At 46.6% G+C, this 18,101-nt stretch overlaps 1 protein-coding gene across 1 annotated transcript in view; it reads right to left on the reverse strand.

Annotated features, from left to right (window-relative positions):
• The window catches only part of ADAMTS12 (ADAM metallopeptidase with thrombospondin type 1 motif 12), a 1,230,701-nt gene that overhangs the window by 375,496 nt on the left and 837,104 nt on the right, over positions 1 to 18,101 (reverse strand). Inside the window, exons 11-12 of the mRNA XM_063960568.1 lie at positions 2,410 to 2,555; positions 1,179 to 1,348 (exon numbers count right to left, since the gene is read on the reverse strand). Of these exons, the coding sequence (XP_063816638.1) occupies positions 1,179 to 1,348; positions 2,410 to 2,555 (316 nt within the window). The remainder of the gene's footprint in view (positions 1 to 1,178; positions 1,349 to 2,409; positions 2,556 to 18,101) is intronic.

The following is an 18,101-nucleotide window of genomic DNA, read 5'->3' on the forward strand; positions in this document are numbered from 1 at the left end:
TGTAAAATAAAAAACCTAATTATATACTTTCTTTCTAGAAGCTCAGGAGAGCCCCTAGTGTGCATCCAACCTCGGCCGGGCACAAAATCTAACTGAGGCTTGGAGGAGGGTCATAGTGGGAGGAGCCAGTGCACACCAGGTGACCTAAAAGCTTTCTTTAGTTGTGCCCAGTCTCCTGCGGAGCCGCTATTCCCCATGGTCCTTTCGGAGTTCCCAGCATCCACTAGGACGTCAGAGAAAGGGCATTAATAAAGGTTGTCATAATGTGTAAGGTGCATTATGTTTATAAGGACATTAATGTGTCTCATATGTGTAAGGGGCATTACTGTGTGGAATTGTGTATAAATGCATTACTAATGTGTGGCATTATGTGTATAAGGTGCTCTACTATGTGGCGTTGCAAATAGAAAGGGCACTACTGTGTCGTCTAATGTGAATAAAGAGCAATAAGGTGTGGTGTAATGTTAATAAGGAGCAATTCAGTGTGATGTAATGTGAATAAGGGGCTCTACTGTGAGGAGTAACGTTTATAAGGTAAAGTGATACTACTGTGGGATGTAATATGAATTATGGACACTATCGCAAGATAAAATATGAATAAAGTTGCAGTACTGTGTGGCGTAATTGGAATTGGGGTTACTATTGTGTGGCCATGTCCCTTTCCAGCAAGAAGATGCCCCTTTTTGGGCTGTGCGTCAAATGTGCGAACTGTTCCTATTTAAAATATAGAGGGTACAAGGACTGCTATGGGTGAGGGGTAATGGTGCTGGGAAAGATGTGCAAGGTCAGAGGCAGAACCAGCGGTGGTGCTAGGGGGCACCAGCCAAAATATTGCCTAGGGCATCATATTGGTTAGGGCCGGCTCTGCCCCTGCACCCTACAGACAGATCCACCAAAAAACTGCTGCCTGTGCTAGAAATCATCTGTGCCTCTTGCCCCCCCCGACAGCTGCTGCCCAGAGGCCAATGTTTCCATGACCACCGGGAGTTCCTCTACTGCCCTGCATACAAAAATAATCAACGTATTTGTACCCCTTGCATTGCAGCATGGTTCATTATAGATACATAGTTAATTCCTTTTTTTACTTTGGTTCCCACTCACACTCAACCCTTTAGTGTTGTGTAATATTTCTGTAGTTGTATTCATTGCATATTTAGTCTGGTCCGCTATGTACATACCTGTGCTATACAGTGAGAGCCACGTGTGCAACTCGTTTTTATAAGGCACAGTATTAAACTCAGTGCATTGCATCTGCCGGAAGGACGGCTGCTTGCTGGGACACGGGTTTATTTTGCACATCCTGTAACGTTTTCTTTCTCCAGTACAATATTTTCCTCCAAATTTTGGCCTGAATAAAAAAACAAAAACAAACAATAACATGCTTATATTACATTAAATAGGATCATACTGTAATTACCGGTCTGGTGCCGTTATTCTGGGAAAGCATTATTTTGTATGTTACTGATTGCAGTGTTTGTAAATCTTGACGTATTCTGGATGTAACTTGTAATTAAATATTTAGGAGAATACGGTTAGGAATGTTCATGATGAAGCAGTTGTCAACGGGAAGATGTGAGCTTGTCATGTACTATTCAGTATTAATGTATATATAATTTATATATATATTAGTCACGGTTTTTAAACCTGTAATTATATTTGTTACTTTCATCATTACTAATTCATACAAGAAATGTTTTTACTTTTTCATTTCCTAAACTTGAAGAGTAGACTTCTAAGGCGCATACAGGTATGTTTAACATTTTTTAACTTTACAGTATTACATTATTTTAATTTACAGAGTTGTGGAAAGCTTTCCGTAGCGCCTGGTGTGCAGCAACATAAATCGCTGTGCGTTGTTAACGGGTAGCCGGGTCGATGCGACTTGTTTCCCGTTCACACTGTATGCAAGGGTAGCGCTTGGAGATCATCTGACGTTATTGGTAACGCAGCCTCCGCACGCGTCACCGATACCGTCACCAACCCGGAAATTTGCCGGGCTGGGAGCGTCTGTGTGAAAGGGGCCGAGGCGGGTCGCACCCCCGTGCTCGGCTGCCGGGTGAGACACGCCATTTGCGGTCTGAAAGGGGTATTAGTAACCTATGATTCTGGAGTATACCCCAACAAGGAAGAGTGGGATATGGAATGTGCATTTGTGCGGTACTGACATGCCACGTTCTGTAGTCCTTGTTCACTATGCATCTGTATTCCAGAACCAAGTGCTTCTCTTGCTCAGAATGCTGGATGTAACGCTTGTATGTGTTGTTATTCCATTACAGGGGTGACTCTGCATTATCCCATCTTTTATTCTGTAAGTAAATCTCCCGTCTCCCGGGTCTGTGTGCTGCATGGGTTATAGTGCTGTAAATACAATATATTATACAGAGGGACGGATCAATGTGTTGTACTCACTCTGGGTTGTTACATTTCCTCTCTGCGCTCTGCACTCCAGCACCGCATGTTCTTGTACAGTGTGTCCACGTAGTCCAGGAGCCCCAAGCTCCATTCACAGTCTCCGGCTGCTTGCCGACGGTGACACACGCACCATTGATGCACCACTGAGAAAGGAAAATAAGAATTTACTTACCGATAATTCTATTTCTCGGAGTCCGTAGTGGATGCTGGGGTTCCTGAAAGGACCATGGGGAATAGCGGCTCCGCAGGAGACAGGGCACAAAAGTAAAGCTTTCCGATCAGGTGGTGTGCACTGGCTCCTCCCCCTATGACCCTCCTCCAAGCCAGTTAGGTACTGTGCCCGGACGAGCGTACACAATAAGGGAGGAATTTTGAATCCCGGGTAAGACTCATACCAGCCACACCAATCACACCGTACAACTTGTGATGTAAACCCAGTTAACAGTATGATAAGAGCGGAGCCTCTGAAAAGATGGCTCACAACAATAATAACCCGATTTTTGTAACTATGTACAAGTATTGCAGATAATCCGCACTTGGGATGGGCGCCCAGCATCCACTACGGACTCCGAGAAATAGAATTATCGGTAAGTAAATTCTTATTTTCTCTATCGTCCTAGTGGATGCTGGGGTTCCTGAAAGGACCATGGGGATTATACCAAAGCTCCCAAACGGGCGGGAGAGTGCGGATGACTCTGCAGCACCGAATGAGAGAACTCCAGGTCCTCCTTAGCCAGGGTATCAAATTTGTAGAATTTAGCAAACGTGTTTGCCCCTGACCAAGTAGCTGCTCGGCAAAGTTGTAAAGCCGAGACCCCTCGGGCAGCCGCCCAAGATGAGCCCACCTTCCTTGTGGAATGGGCATTTACATATTTTGGCTGTGGCAGGCCTGCCACAGAATGTGCAAGCTGAATTGTATTACACATCCAACTAGCAATAGTCTGCTTAGAAGCAAGAGCACCCAGTTTGTTGGGTGCATACAGGATAACAGCAAGTCAGTTTTCCTGACTCCAGCCGTCCTGGAACATATTTTCAGGGCCCTGACAACATCTAGCAACTTGGAGTCCTCCAAGTCCCTAGTAGGTGCAAGGCACCACAATAAGCTGGTTCAGGTGAAACACTGACACCACCTTTAGGGAGAGAACTGGGGACGAGTCCGCAGCTCTGCCCTGTCCGAATGGACAAACAGATATGGGCTTTTTTGAGAAAAAAACCACCAATTTGACACTCGCCTGGTCCAGGCCAGGGCCAAGAGCATGGTCACTTTTCATGTGAGATGCTTCAAATCCACAGATTTGACTGGTTTAAAACCAATGTGATTTGAGGAATCCCAGAACTACGTTGAGATCCCACAGTGCCACTGGAGGCACAAAAGGGGGTTGTATATGCAATACTCCCTTGACAAACTTCTGGACTTCAGGAACTGAAGCCAATTCTTTCTGGAAGAAAATCGACAGGGCCGAAATTTGAACCTTAATGGACCCCAATTTGAGGCCCATAGACACTCCTGTTTGCAGGAAATGCAGGAAACGACCGAGTTGAAATTTCTTTGTGGGGCCTTCCTGGCCTCACACCACGCAACATATTTTCGCCACATGTGGTGATAATGTTGTGCGGTCACCTCCTTTCTGGCTTTGACCAGGGTAGGAATGACCTCTTCCGGAATGCCTTTTTCCCTTAGGATCCGGCTTTCCACCGCCATGCCGACAAACGCAGCTGCGGTAAGTCTTGGAACAGACATGGTACTTGCTGAAGCAAGTCCCTTCTTAGCGGCAGAGGCCATAAGACCTCTGTAAGCATCTCTTGAAGTTCCGGGTACCAAGTCCTTCTTGGCCAATCCGGAGCCATGAGTATAGTTCTTACTCCTCTACGTCTTATAATTCTCAGCACCTTAGGTATGAGAAGCAGAGGAGGGAACACATACACCGACTGGTACACCCACGGTGTTACCAGAACGTCCACAGCTATTGCCTGAGGGTCTCTTGACCTGGCGCAATACCTGTCCCGTTTTTTGTTCAGACGGGACGCCATCATGTCCACCTTTGGTATTTCCCAACGGTTTACAATCATGTGGAAAAAACTTCCCGATGAAGTTTCCACTCTCCCGGGTGGAGGTCGTGCCTGCTGAGGAAGTCTGCTTCCCAGTTTCCATTCCCGGGATGAAACACTGCTGACAGTGCTATCACATGATTTTCCGCCCAGCGAAAAGTCCTTGCAGTTTTTGCCATTGCCCTCCTGCTTCTTGTGTCGCCCTGTCTGTTTACGTGGGCGACTGCCGTGATGTTTTTCCCACTGGATCAATACCGGCTGACCTTGAAGCAGAGGTCTTGCTAAGCTTAGAGCATTATAAATTTACCCTTAGCTCCAGTATATTTATGTGGAGAAAAGTCTCCAGACTTGATCACACTCCCTGGAAATTTTTTCCTTGTGTGACTGCTCCCCAGCCTCTCGGGCTGGGCTCCGTGGTCACCAGCATCCAATCCTGAATGCCGAATCTGCGGCCCTCTAGAAGATGAGCACTCTGTAACCACCACAGGAGAGACACCCTTGTCCTTGGATATAGGGTTATCCGCTGATGCATCTGAAGATGCGATCCGGACCATTTGTCCAGCAGATCCCACTGAAAAGTTCTTGCGTGAAATCTGCCGAATGGAATTGCTTCGTAGGAAGCCACCATTTTTACCAGGACCCTTGTGCAATGATGCACTGTTTTTAGGAGGTTCCTGACTAGCTCGGATAACTCCCTGGCTTTCTCTTCCGGGAGAAACACCTTTTTCTGGACTGTGTCCAGAATCATCCCTAGGCACAGCAGACGTGTCGTCGGGATCAGCTGCGATTTTGGAATATTTAGAATCCACCCGTGCTGTTGTAGCAGTATCCGAGATAGTGCTACTCCGACCTCCAACTGTTCCCTGGACTATGCCCTTATCAGGAGATCGTCCAAGTAAGGGATAATTAAGACGCCTTTTCTTCGAAGAAGAATCATCATTTCGGCCATTACCTTGGTAAAGACCCGGGGTGCCGTGGACAATCCAAACGGCAGCGTCTGAAACTGATAGTGACAGTTCTGCACCACGAACCTGAGGTACCCTTAGTGAGAAGGGCAATTTTGGGACATAGAGGTAAGCATCCCTGATGTCCCGGGACACTATATAGTCCCCTTCTTCCTGGTTCGTTATCACTGCTCTGAGTGACTCCATCTTGATTTGAACCTTTGTAAGTGTTCAAAAATTTTTTTAGAATAAGTCTCACCTAGCCTTCTGGCTTCAGTACCACAATATAGTGTGGAATAATACCCCTTTTCTTGTAGTAGGAGGGGTAATTTAATTATCACCTGCTGGGAACACAGCTTGTGAATTTTTTCCCATACTGCCTCCTTGTCGGAGGGAGACCTTGGTAAAGCAGACTTCAGGAGCCTGCGAAGGGGAAACGTCTCGACATTCCAATCTGTACCCCTGGGATACTACTTGTAGGATCCAGGGGTCCTGTACGGTCTCAGCGCCATGCTGAGAACTTGTCAGAAGCGGTGGAACGCTTCTGTTCCTGGGAATGGGCTGCCTGCTGCAGTCTTCTTCCCTTTCCTCTATCCCTGGGCAGATATGATCTTATAGGGACGAAAGGACTGAGGCTGAAAAGACGGTGTCTTTTTCTGCAGAGATGTGACTTAGGGTAAAAACGGCGGATTTTCCAGCAGTTGCCGTGGCCACCAGGTCCGATGGACCGACCCCAAATAACTCCTCTTCCTTTATACGGCAATACACCTTTGTGCCGTTTGGAATCTGCATCACCTGACCACTGTCGTGTCCATAACATCTTCTGGCAGATATGGACATCGCATTTACTCTTGATGCCAGAGTGCAAATATCCCTCTGTGCATCTCGCATATATAGAAATGCATCCTTTAAATGCTCTATAGTCAATAAAATACTGTCCCTGTCAAGGGTATCAATATTTTTAGTCAGGGAATCCGACCAAGCCACCCCAGCTCTGCACATCCAGGCTGAGGCGATCGCTGGTCGCAGTATAACACCAGTATGTGTGTATATACTTTTTATGATATTTTCCAGCCTCCTGTCAGCTGGTCCTTGAGGACGGCCCTATCTATAGACGGTACCGCCACTTGTTTTGATAAGCGTGTGAGCGCCTTATCCACCCTAAGGGGTGTTTCCCAACGCGCCCTAACTTCTGGCGGGAAAGGGTATACCGCCCATAATTTTCTATCGGGGGGAACCCACGCATCATCACACACTTTATTTAATTTATCTGATTCAGGAAAAACTACGGTAGTTTTTTCACATCCCACATAATACCCTCTTTTGTGGTACTTGTAGTATCAGAAATATGAAACACCTCCTTCATTGCCTTTAACGTGTGGCCCTAATAAGGAATACGTTTGTTTATTCACCGTCGACACTGGATTCAGTGTCCCTGTCTGTGTCTGTGTCGACCGACTAAAGTAAACGGGCGTTTTAAAACCCCTGACGGTGTTTTTGAGACGTCTGGACCGGTACTAATTGTTATCACGTAATTCCCTAAATAAGCCATCCATTCCGGTGTCGACTCCCTAGAGAGTGACATCACCATTACAGGCAATTGCTCCGCCTCCTCACCAACATCGTCCTCATACATGTCGACACACACGTACCGACACACAGCACACACACAGGGAATGCTCTGATAGAGGACAGGACCCACTAGCCCTTTGGAGAGACAGAGGGAGAGTTTACCAGCACACACCAAAAACGCTATAATTATATAGGGACAACCTTATATAAGTGTTTTCCCTTATAGCATCTTTTTTATATATTTCTAACGCCAAATTAGTGCCCCCCCTCTCTGTTTTAACCCTGTTTCTGTAGTGCAGTGCAGGGGAGAGCCTGGGAGCCTTCCCTCCAGCCTTTCTGTGAGGGAAAATGGCGCTGTGTGCTGAGGAGATAGGCCCCGCCCCTTTTTCGGCGGCCTCGTCTCCCGCTCTTAACGGATTCTGGCAGGGGTTAAATATCTCCATATAGCCTCCGGAGGCTATATGTGAGGTATTTTTAGCCAAAATAGGTATTCATTTGCCTCCCAGGGCGCCCCCCTCCCAGCGCCCTGCACCCTCAGTGACTGCCGTGTGAAGTGTGCTGAGAGGAAAATGGCGCACAGCTGCAGTGCTGTGCGCTACCTTTAGAAGACTGAGGAGTCTTCTGCCGCCGATTCTGGACCTCTTCTTACTTCAGCATCTGCAAGGGGGCCGGCGGCAAGGCTCCGGTGACCATCCAGGCTGTACCTGTGATCGTCCCTCTGGAGCTGATGTCCAGTAGCCAAGAAGCCAATCCATCCTGCACGCAGGTGAGTTCACTTCTTCTCCCCTAAGTCCCTCGTTGCAGTGATCCTGTTGCCAGCAGGACTCACTGTAAAATAAAAAACCTAAGCTAAACTTTTCTAAGCAGCTCTTTAGGAGAGCCACCTAGATTGCACCCTTCTCGGCCGGGCACAAAAATCTAACTGGCTTGGAGGAGGGTCATAGGGGGAGGAGCCAGTGCACACCACCTGATCGGAAAGCTTTACTTTTGTGCCCTGTCTCCTGCGGAGCCGCTATTCCCCATGGTCCTTTCAGGAACCCCAGCATCCACTAGGACGATAGAGAAATTGCCATTACTATACATAATATACACCACTGAGAAATTAAAGTGCCGTCTGCGATTGCATGACTACATGAAATCTATAGGGTTGGGAAACTGGCGGTCGGGATCCTGGCAGTCGGCATACCGACACTGGTATCTCGTCCGCCAGGATGCAGGCGGGGGGGGGGGGGGGGGGGCATCACAATGAAGCCTCTTGCTCGCTCGCTGTGCTCGTCACAGGTTCTATTCCCACTCTATGGGTGTTGTGGAATTGCCCTGGGCCCCCTGCCTGTATTCTGGATGCTGGGATCTCAGCGTCGGTATGTTGACCAGCGAGATCCCAGCCGCCGGTAACATGACTATATCCCTATTCAGAGCCAGCCCTAAAAATATGATGCCCTAGGCAAGATTTTGGCTGGTGCCCCATAGCACCACCGCTAGTTCCGCCTCTGAACCTGCATACCGTTACCAGCACCATCACCCCTCACTCATAGCAGTCCTTATTTTGGTGTTCCTACCCTCTATATTTTAAATAGGAACAAAAAGGGGTGTGTTTTTGCTGGCAAGGGGCATGGCCACACAATAGTACCCCCAATTCAAATTACGCCACACAGTAGTGCAACTTTATTCACATTTTATCATGCGATAGTGTTTCTAATTCACGTTACATCACACAGTAGTACCACTTAGAAACGTTACTCCTCACACTAGTGCCCCTTATTCACATTACACCACAACATATTTCTCTTTATTCACATTAGACCACACAGCAGTGCCCTTTCTATATGTTACGCCACACAGTAGAGCACCTACCCCCCTCCACATTAAGCGGAGCCAGGGCCAGCGTTAGTGTTTTTGGCTCCCCCTCCAAACTAAAAATTACTGCCCTACTTACCATACTTTATAAAGTGACATTGTTCTCTCAAAGAAGCAGCGTGGTCACATAATAGTACCTTCTGATTCATATTACACCACATAGTAATGCCCCTTATTCAGGTTACATCACTCAGTAGGGGACCCTTTATTCACATTGCACTACACAATGGTACCCTCTATACATGTTATACCACACAGCAGTGCCCCTTAGATACAATGCCCACAGTAGTGCCCCTTATACAATTTCCACAGTAGTAGTGCCCCTTACACATAATGCCCACAGTTGTAGTGCCCTTACACATAATGCCCACAGTTGTAGTGCCCTTACACATAATGACCACAGTAGTAGTGCTGCTTATATACAGAATGCCCACAGTAGTAGTGCCCCTTACACACAATGTCCATATTAATGCCGTTTACACACAATGCCCACAATAGTAGTGCTCCTTACACAATAATGACCACAATGTGCCGCTTATTCACATCTATGCCACTGTCACTGTATCCCTCCAGTAGCTTCCCCACCTCCTCCAGCCCCCTCTCATCTTGTCTTCAAGATGCACCATGCCTACTCCTCTTCATGGCTCATCTTCACTTTAGCAGCAGTGACAGCATGACATCACATACATCGTGCCAGAAAATAATCCACTGGGACCTGAGGAGGGGATGAATGCTATCCAACAGACTCAGCATGTGTGAGTACCATGAGGGGTGGGCTGTAAATGGAGGAGGAATATGGAGCCACCAGGACCTGAGGAAGAGGATATAGGCATGCTGCATATCATTTTAATCAGCAGAAACCGCTTGTGACCCTAAGCATACCAAATGCCCTAGGCATTTGCCTAGTTTGCCTATGCCTAGGGCCGGCTCTGTCCCAATTCTATATACGAGTACACGGTATATGTATCCAATTTCATATAGAAAATTGCAAAATGTATAAATCACAAAAAGCACTGTGTAAACGATACTTAATGTAATGCATGTTGTAAACCATAGAAATTACAGCATGTCACATACGTTTTGAGAAAATGCACTTATCATAAGTAAACATCAGATTGGTCAATGACAATAAGCACAGCCAGTAATCCTGAAGAACAGCAGTGATCCAACGGCTGTTTTCCAAGTATTAGGGATTGTGGGAATAGCTGTCTCAGCATCGGAGCTACAGTAAACTGAAGTACTCCACTAGTTAAATATCCACTATAACGTGCAGCAATTTGGATACTTATTTATCAGGAGGCAGCAGCCCCCCGTTAATGTATAGGCTCCTAAGTGGTGAATGCAATTGCACTCTATTGGACCAGAGCCCAGTGGGGGGGGGGTTACTGTGAGGGCTATAGCCCCCAAGTAAAAACCGCCAATGTACACACATATTGCTAATATTTGAGATGTTTGCGGAGCCTCATGTTTTGGTTTTGGTTTTTGTTTCATTGCCGTGTTTTGGCTTTGGTTTTACAAACTCACCCTCAAGTGTTATGGTTCAGAATTCGGATTTAAAAAAATCCAAATCCAAGGTTTTAGATTTCTTGAAAATAAAATCATTATTGTAATCCAAAACCTGAAATTCAGATTTAATATCCGAATTCCGAACCACGTGACGATCAGTACCGTGACTAGATTCAGATCTCTTCAGGAGATCTCAACCATGTTTTGGTTTGGTTCAGATTCGCAAGATTCAAGTTGGTCCGGATTTCATTTTCCAGAGAACCGAATTGTACTTCCCTAGATAATATATACTGTATGTATAAATACATACCTCCCAATTGTTTCGATTTTGGCAGGACAGCCTTTTTTGTCTGGGACTGTCCCACCCGCGTGTGGCAGAGTGTTGCGGGTGGGGCAGTTAGGAGACCTCTCTCACCAGCTGCTCTGCAGTACAGCATCTAGTCACCCTGAGAGCAGTGACGTGCGGTGAGGTGAGGCAGGGCCTTTTCTGTCATACTCTAGTAAATGCCAAAGTTTTGATTTTGACAAAGTATATGAAAAATACAAAGAATATATTATACATTTCTTCTTTGTATTATGCTAATCATTTTTATAGTCAAAAAACTCTGGAGCAAAAAGGCTATGACAGGTGAGGTAGTGCCCCCAATAGCCTACCTTGTCCTCACATCTCTGAACAAAAGTCACCAGATTTCCAGCAGTATATATACTGCTGCACCTGTGTATAAACCCACATGTATATACTGTTGCACCTGTGTATATGCCCACATGTATATACTGCTGCACCTGTGTATAAACCCACATGTATATACTGCTGCACCTGTGTATATGCCCACATGTATATACTGCTGCACCTGTGTATAAACCCACATGTATATACTGCTGCACCTGTGTATAAACCCACATGTATATACTGCTGCACCTGTGTATAAACCCACATGTATATACTGCTGCACCTGTGTATAAACCCACATGTATATACTGCTGCACCTGTGTATAAACCCACATGTATATACTGCTGCACCTGTGTATAAACCCACATGTATATACTGCTGCACCTGTGTATATGCCCACATGTATATACTGCTGCACCTGTGTATATGATTATGCCCACATGTATATACTGCTGCACCTGTGTATAATACCCACATGTATATACTGCTGCACCTGTGTATAAACCCACATGTATATACTGCTGCACCTGTGTATAAACCCACATGTATATACTGCTGCACCTGTGTATAAACCCACATGTATATACTGCTGCACCTGTGTATAAACCCACATGTATATACTGCTGCACCTGTGTATATGCCCACATGTATATACTGCTGCACCTGTGTATAAACCCACATGTATATACTGTTGCACCTGTGTATATGCCCAGATGTATATACTGCTGCACCTGTGTATAATACCCACATGTATATACTGCTGCACCTGTGTATAATGCCCACATGTATATACTGTTGCACCTGTGTATATGCCCAGAAGTATATACTGCTGCACCTGTGTATAATACCCACATGTATATACTGCTGCACCTGTATATATGCCCACATGTATATACTGCTGTACCTGTGTATAATGCCCACATGTATATACTGTTGCACCTGTGTATAATACCCACATTATATACTGCTGCATCTGTATATAATGCCCACATGTATATACTGCTGCACCTGTGTATATGCCCACATGTATATATTGCTGCACCCAATAGTAGTGCAGCTTACACGTAACACCCCAGTAGTAATGCAGCTTACACGTAACACCCCAGTAGTAGCGCTGCTTACACGTAACGTCCCAGTAGTAACGCCCCAGTAGTAGTCAGTTTACATGTACTTGTACTGCCCACAAAAGTGCAGTTTATTCACATCCCCCCCCCTCCCCCGCACACATACATAAATACACATACGGTGGCAGGCACAGCAGCCGGCAGCAGCAGGGGGCCCAGGCGCAGCAGCGGGGATGCAGAGCAGGTAGAGCGCCTCTCCTGTCTGGCACTTACCTGCACTGTATCCCTTTGCTGAGCGGGTAGCGCCGGACCTGTATATACTGCTGCACCTGTGTATAATTTCCACATGTATATACTGCTGCACCTGTGTATAATGCCCACATGTATATACTGCTGCACCTGTGTATAATGCCCACATGTACATACTGCTGCACCTGTGTATAATGCCCACATGTATATACTGCTGCACCTGTGTATAATGCCCACATGTATATACTGCTGCACCTGTGTATACTGATGCCTTTTAGGGGCGGGGAGGGGGCAGCAACGGGCTGCATTTGGAACGTGTCACCAGCATTTAGGGAGTAGGAAGTGGCCAGGGATGTCCGTCGTAGGATGGAGATTTACAGCCAATGCAACGCGCGGCTTATGCGGCATAATGGTGCCACAAGCCATCCAATGGAGGGTGCTTTAATCCAACGCTGTGTTCTAGGATGCAGCTTGTATCACTAGTGCAGCAGGAGGTGTCTGCATGTAATAGACGCCTCCTGCTGCATCACCATACAGCGCTATCACTGCTGCTTCCACAGACGCAGCAGTCACAGCAAATCCAACTGCACCTGAATGACCTCCTGGGTGTCACTAATCAGCCTATGACCGTTACTTCCCTGGCAAACGACCTGCTGAATCTACATTATGTTACTTAATTGCATTGATTGAGTGGCTTGGCGGACAAACACGTACAGTTCAGATAGGTAGGGAAAATGTTGCTATTACTCAGACTGGGCATTAATATCTTAGATGTATGAAGAGAAAAACACCTGGTAGATTTGGTATTTGGAACGCATGTTATATCTATCCACTCAGAGCTATTATGTTAGCTGTGATCAGCTTTTACCAAGGTGCCTCCTGTAGCAATGCTTATCACAATCCCAATATTACACATTGACTTCAATATTCTATTTTGTGCTATTAAGCCCACTATAGTATATTACCATACAGTATATATTGAAGACGGTGTATTCTTAACTAAATCTGTCCCAGCTGTGCTGACAGGTGTGATATAGAAGATTACAGTTATTAGTAGTAAATAAGTCAACACCATACGGTTGCCAGGCTTTAGGTCGACAGGTAAAATGTAGACAGTACAAAAGGTGAACGGGGTCGAAAGGTCAACATGGAAATGGGCGACACAAAAAAAGTCTCACCAGTGTGATGCCTTGGGGTGGTTGGCTTGTGCTTGTGGTATGCTGGGGGGGGGGGGTTCCTGTGCCCTGGACTTGAACCTTAGTGTTAGGGACCCACCAAATGAGGTGACCTGGTCGCGGTTGGTGAGCCCATATTTTTGGCCAAAATTATGCTAAGCGCCTCAAATGTACTATATGTTATATTTCAGTTTAGTATTTAGAGTGTGCACCTGCATTTTCTCTTTTTTTCCCCAGTACTAGGTGAGATGAACAATCACTTTAAAGGTGATTAAAAAAGCCATGATAGTTTTGTGTGAATGCACCTGATTTTATGCTATATGTATTACACTGGTAGAAATAAAGGTGCATTTCCACCAATGCAATAAAAACATTTCAATGTGTGAGAGTGACATATGAAACGGTGTAATGCGTAAAGAGATACAACTGGTACAATTGCGGTGGTATGCAATTCTTTGCAGTGATTTTGTTACTCGCTTCTGCATGCACAAACTCGCTAAAAGTCACATAAGGCATTTCTATGGCGGAAGTTCTAGAAAGCAGAATACTTTTGGTTAATTGTCAGCAGGCTTTGACGCACATTTGTTAAACAGAAATGTATTACATGATTTACATCACCATATTCTTTACTTTTATTGTCCCTTTATGAAGGTGTTTACATTAAACATGCTTTTGAACATACAACATAACCCATAGAGGGATATCTAATTAACCGTGGTAAATTACCGCAGTAGAAGGATTGCCCCAGGGCTATCCAATGAGATCCTAACCGCTGGCTCTTATCGGGATTAGGCTTTGCGAGCCACGATAAGTAGCCCTCAGAGACTTGTTTTTGTGTGATAACGCATGGGTGCAGCTATTTTAGCCCATTTTTGCTGTGCGGTAAATTACCGCATACAGGGCCTAATTCAGATCTGACCGCTGGCAAGCGATTTTTGCACTGCTGCGATCAGATAGTCGCCGCCTACAGTGGGAGTGTATTTTCGCCTGCGTATTTCCAGACACTCCCTGAAACGGTCAGTTGCCACCCACAACCGCTCTCTTCCTGTGAATCTCCTTGCGATCGCCCATGCGAACGGATCCGTTGCACAAACCCATCGCTGAGCGGCGATCCGCTTTGTACTTGTGCAACATGCCTGCGCATTGCGGTGCATACGCATGCGCAGTTTGGACCTGATCGCCCGCTGTGAGAAAATGCAGACTAGCGATCAGGTCTGAATTACCCCCACAATTGGATACCAGCCTAAAGGCCCGGTACACACTGGCCGATATATCGGCCGTTCTCTTGAACGGCCGATATATCGCAGGTTCGTCGACCAGTGTGTACGGCCGATACGTCTGTGAACTCCGTTGTTCACAGACGTATCTAGTCAGCCCCGCAGCACAGCCGACAGCCAATATATCTACCGATATATTGGCGCGTCGCTGTGTATGTACGTACACATGCTGCGGCGGCCGGCGGTGATTGACAGCTGAACTGGTGGCTTTACACTAAAGGTGGGTAGACACTGGAAGATATATCTGCCGATCAATTGATCGGCAGATATATCTATGGACGGATCGGGCAGTGTGTTGAGCATACACACTGCCCGATCCGTCGAGGACTGACGGTAGATATATTGGCCGTCGGCTGTGCTGCGGGGCCGGCGCGATACGTCTGTGAACGACGGAGTTCACAGACGTATCGGCCATACACACTGGCCGACGGACCCGCGATATATCGGCCGTTCAAGAGAACGGCTGATATATCGGCCAGTGTGTACGGGCCTTTAGCTGCTTTGTGCCTAAGAAAGTATTCTCACATCAGAGAGATCATACTATCCTTCACCACACTGGTGATAATGGATGCAAGGTGTGCAATGCATACAGGCCCCTAGAGGGGCACACAGCACACCCTGCACCCATAAAATTATAATTACCCCTCCGCAGTCCCGCGGCAGCCAGCGCTGTGAAAAGAAATTTGAGGGAAAAAAGGCGCAACGTCCATTATCCTGGTGATTTGCGAATGCGCAACAGAGTTGACCCCCAGGTACAAGGTGCAGGCGTTATGATCCCGGGGACCTGCGCCTGCACAGTATTCTCTGGCACAAAGCCATAGTCTACCGTGCTGCCATAGAAGAGGGGGGACTAGCAGGCAGCTGTACATGGCCCATCTCATCTCTTAAAATACCCCCTCCCTTCACCAGCAGCCTCCATGCACTAGATGGCGCTGAGTATGCATGACCTTATGGCTGCACAAGCGCAGTATCAGAAAATGCAGGATGCAGTAGTTATAGGGATAGCTACAACTATTCTCTGGGTCAGGGCCGGATTAAGCCTTTTGGGAGGGGGTACTTAAGATGGGGGAGCCCTCCCTTTTGTAAGCACCGCCCCCTGGATGTGCCAGCTGGGTGACTCCTCCCCCTGCACTTCTGCCGCTAGTGCAGACTCTGGAATCTCCTCTTGGGCATCGCAAAGTCTGATTCCACTTGTCCCCAGCCTAGGGTTGCCACCTCTCCCTGATTTCCTGGATTCTCCAGGATTTGGTGGCAACCCTCCGGGGTGGCTTTTCCCTTCACCCGGATTCCAGGATTCTCCAGGAATAAGGGGACCCTGGGAGCACCAGCAGTGCTTCTTGGCAGCCGAGGAACTCAGTGAACTACAGTGACTGTCTCACGAGATGATGACATCAAATCTCGTGAGACTGTGTTCAGCTCAGACTGAGTCGAAGCTGCCGTGACACTGCCATCGGCAGCTCTTCCTCAGCGTTTCCCCGGACTGCACCTGCGTACCGCAGACTGAGCCGAAGCTGCTGTGATACTGCCATCGGCAGTTCTTCCTCAGCGTTTCCCCGGGCTGTGGTGGTGAAGTAACGCCGGCTCGGCTCATGTGAGCAGAGCAACGAGAGCTGACAGACATGTCACACATATATGTATAATATAATGAGCATACATGAAACAAATAGAGGCTCAAGTTATATATAGATATATGAATATTTTTTAATCACTAACAGACACCTATTAGTAGTGCATTTGTTTGTTTAACCTGTTGAAGCCTGGTAGTGATTAGGTTGTGTGCAACACTTACACTTCCATGGTTCTTCCCTCTTTCACACAATCTAGTTTTAAGGCACCAAATGCCTGTCATTTATCCAAGTGGCGACTATTATATTCCTATTTATATAGATACACAGTTTCATTTAGATTGTACGTAAAATGTTTTATAAATATGGTACATCATTCTATTTACATGAACATTGCTAGGTGCCGCCGTGGGGGAAGGAGCGGTTGGGATTGGGAGGCGGTGGATCTCCAGGAATCGATGATGCATGAGGTAGCAATCCTACCCCAGCTGCCGCTGCCAGCAGCAACTATTGCCACGCTGCTGCTGGGAGAGCTTAGGTAGACATGTAAAAGAAAAGAAATGCCATGGGAACTTTTATGATTCATTTACATGCCAACATTTGGAGGTGGGATGGGGGTACATGCGGGATCCCGCTACCTCTACTACACCTTGGTATTTCTACTTGAATTAAGTTGCAATTCTTGCCCCAAATATCCAAAATAATACGGATATAGAAAATATCTAGGTGGAATATGACGCAGTTATATGTGTTTAATTATTGCTGCTTCCACTGGAAACAGTTATTTGAAATGACATATCTGCATATTGGGGGTCATTCCGAGTTGTTCGCTCGCAAGCGGATTTTAGCAGATTTGCTCATGCTAAGCCGCCGCCTACTGGGAGTGAATCTTAGCATCTTAAAATTGCGAACGATGTATTCGCAATATTGCGATTACACACCTCGTAGCAGTTTCTGAGTAGCTCCAGACTTACTCGGCATCTGCGATCAGTTCAGTGCTTGTCGTTCCTGGTTTGACGTCACAAACACACCCAGCGTTCGCCCAGACACTCCTCCGTTTCTCCGGCCACTCCTGCGTTTTTTCCGGAAACGGTAGCGTTTTTTCTCACACGCCCATAAAACGGCCTGTTTCCGCCCAGAAACACCCACTTCCTGTCAATCACATTACGATCGCAAGAACGATGAAAAAGCCGTGAGTAAAATTCCTAAGTGCATAGCAATTTTACTTGGCGCAGTCGCAGTGCGGACATTGCGCATGCGCATTAAGCGGAAAATCGCTGCGATGCGAAGATTTTTACCGAGCGAACAACTCGGAATGACCCCCATAATACATAAGTAAGTATTGCAGAGACAACAAAAGTAATAGCACAATTATTTTCATCCTACAAAAATGAGCTTTCTACGTATAGTAACCTCAAAACCAGAAAAAGTTTTCCATTTTCTGTGTGTGTGACTATACTGGTGTCATGACACTTATCCCAGCGCCTTGTTATTATTTTCATATCGTGATACATCCATAAAGTACACACTGCAGTTCTGCAGAACACTGCGTTCCTAAGCTCTTAGAGGCCGATTATCACCATCCGCAGCTGATGATGCGGATGTGGTGTGATAATATCGTCCAAACTCGCACTGCGATAATTGAGTACATTGCATGGATCTATTAATTATCGCATGCAGGTCCTGTTGCGCATGCGTCGCTACTGCCGTGATCACATTACCCCGTCGAGACTAACCCTGCGCCGCAAAAATCACCCCCC

This window comes from Pseudophryne corroboree, chromosome 1 (genome assembly GCF_028390025.1).
Source record: "Pseudophryne corroboree isolate aPseCor3 chromosome 1, aPseCor3.hap2, whole genome shotgun sequence".
Lineage (NCBI taxonomy): Eukaryota > Metazoa > Chordata > Amphibia > Anura > Myobatrachidae > Pseudophryne > Pseudophryne corroboree.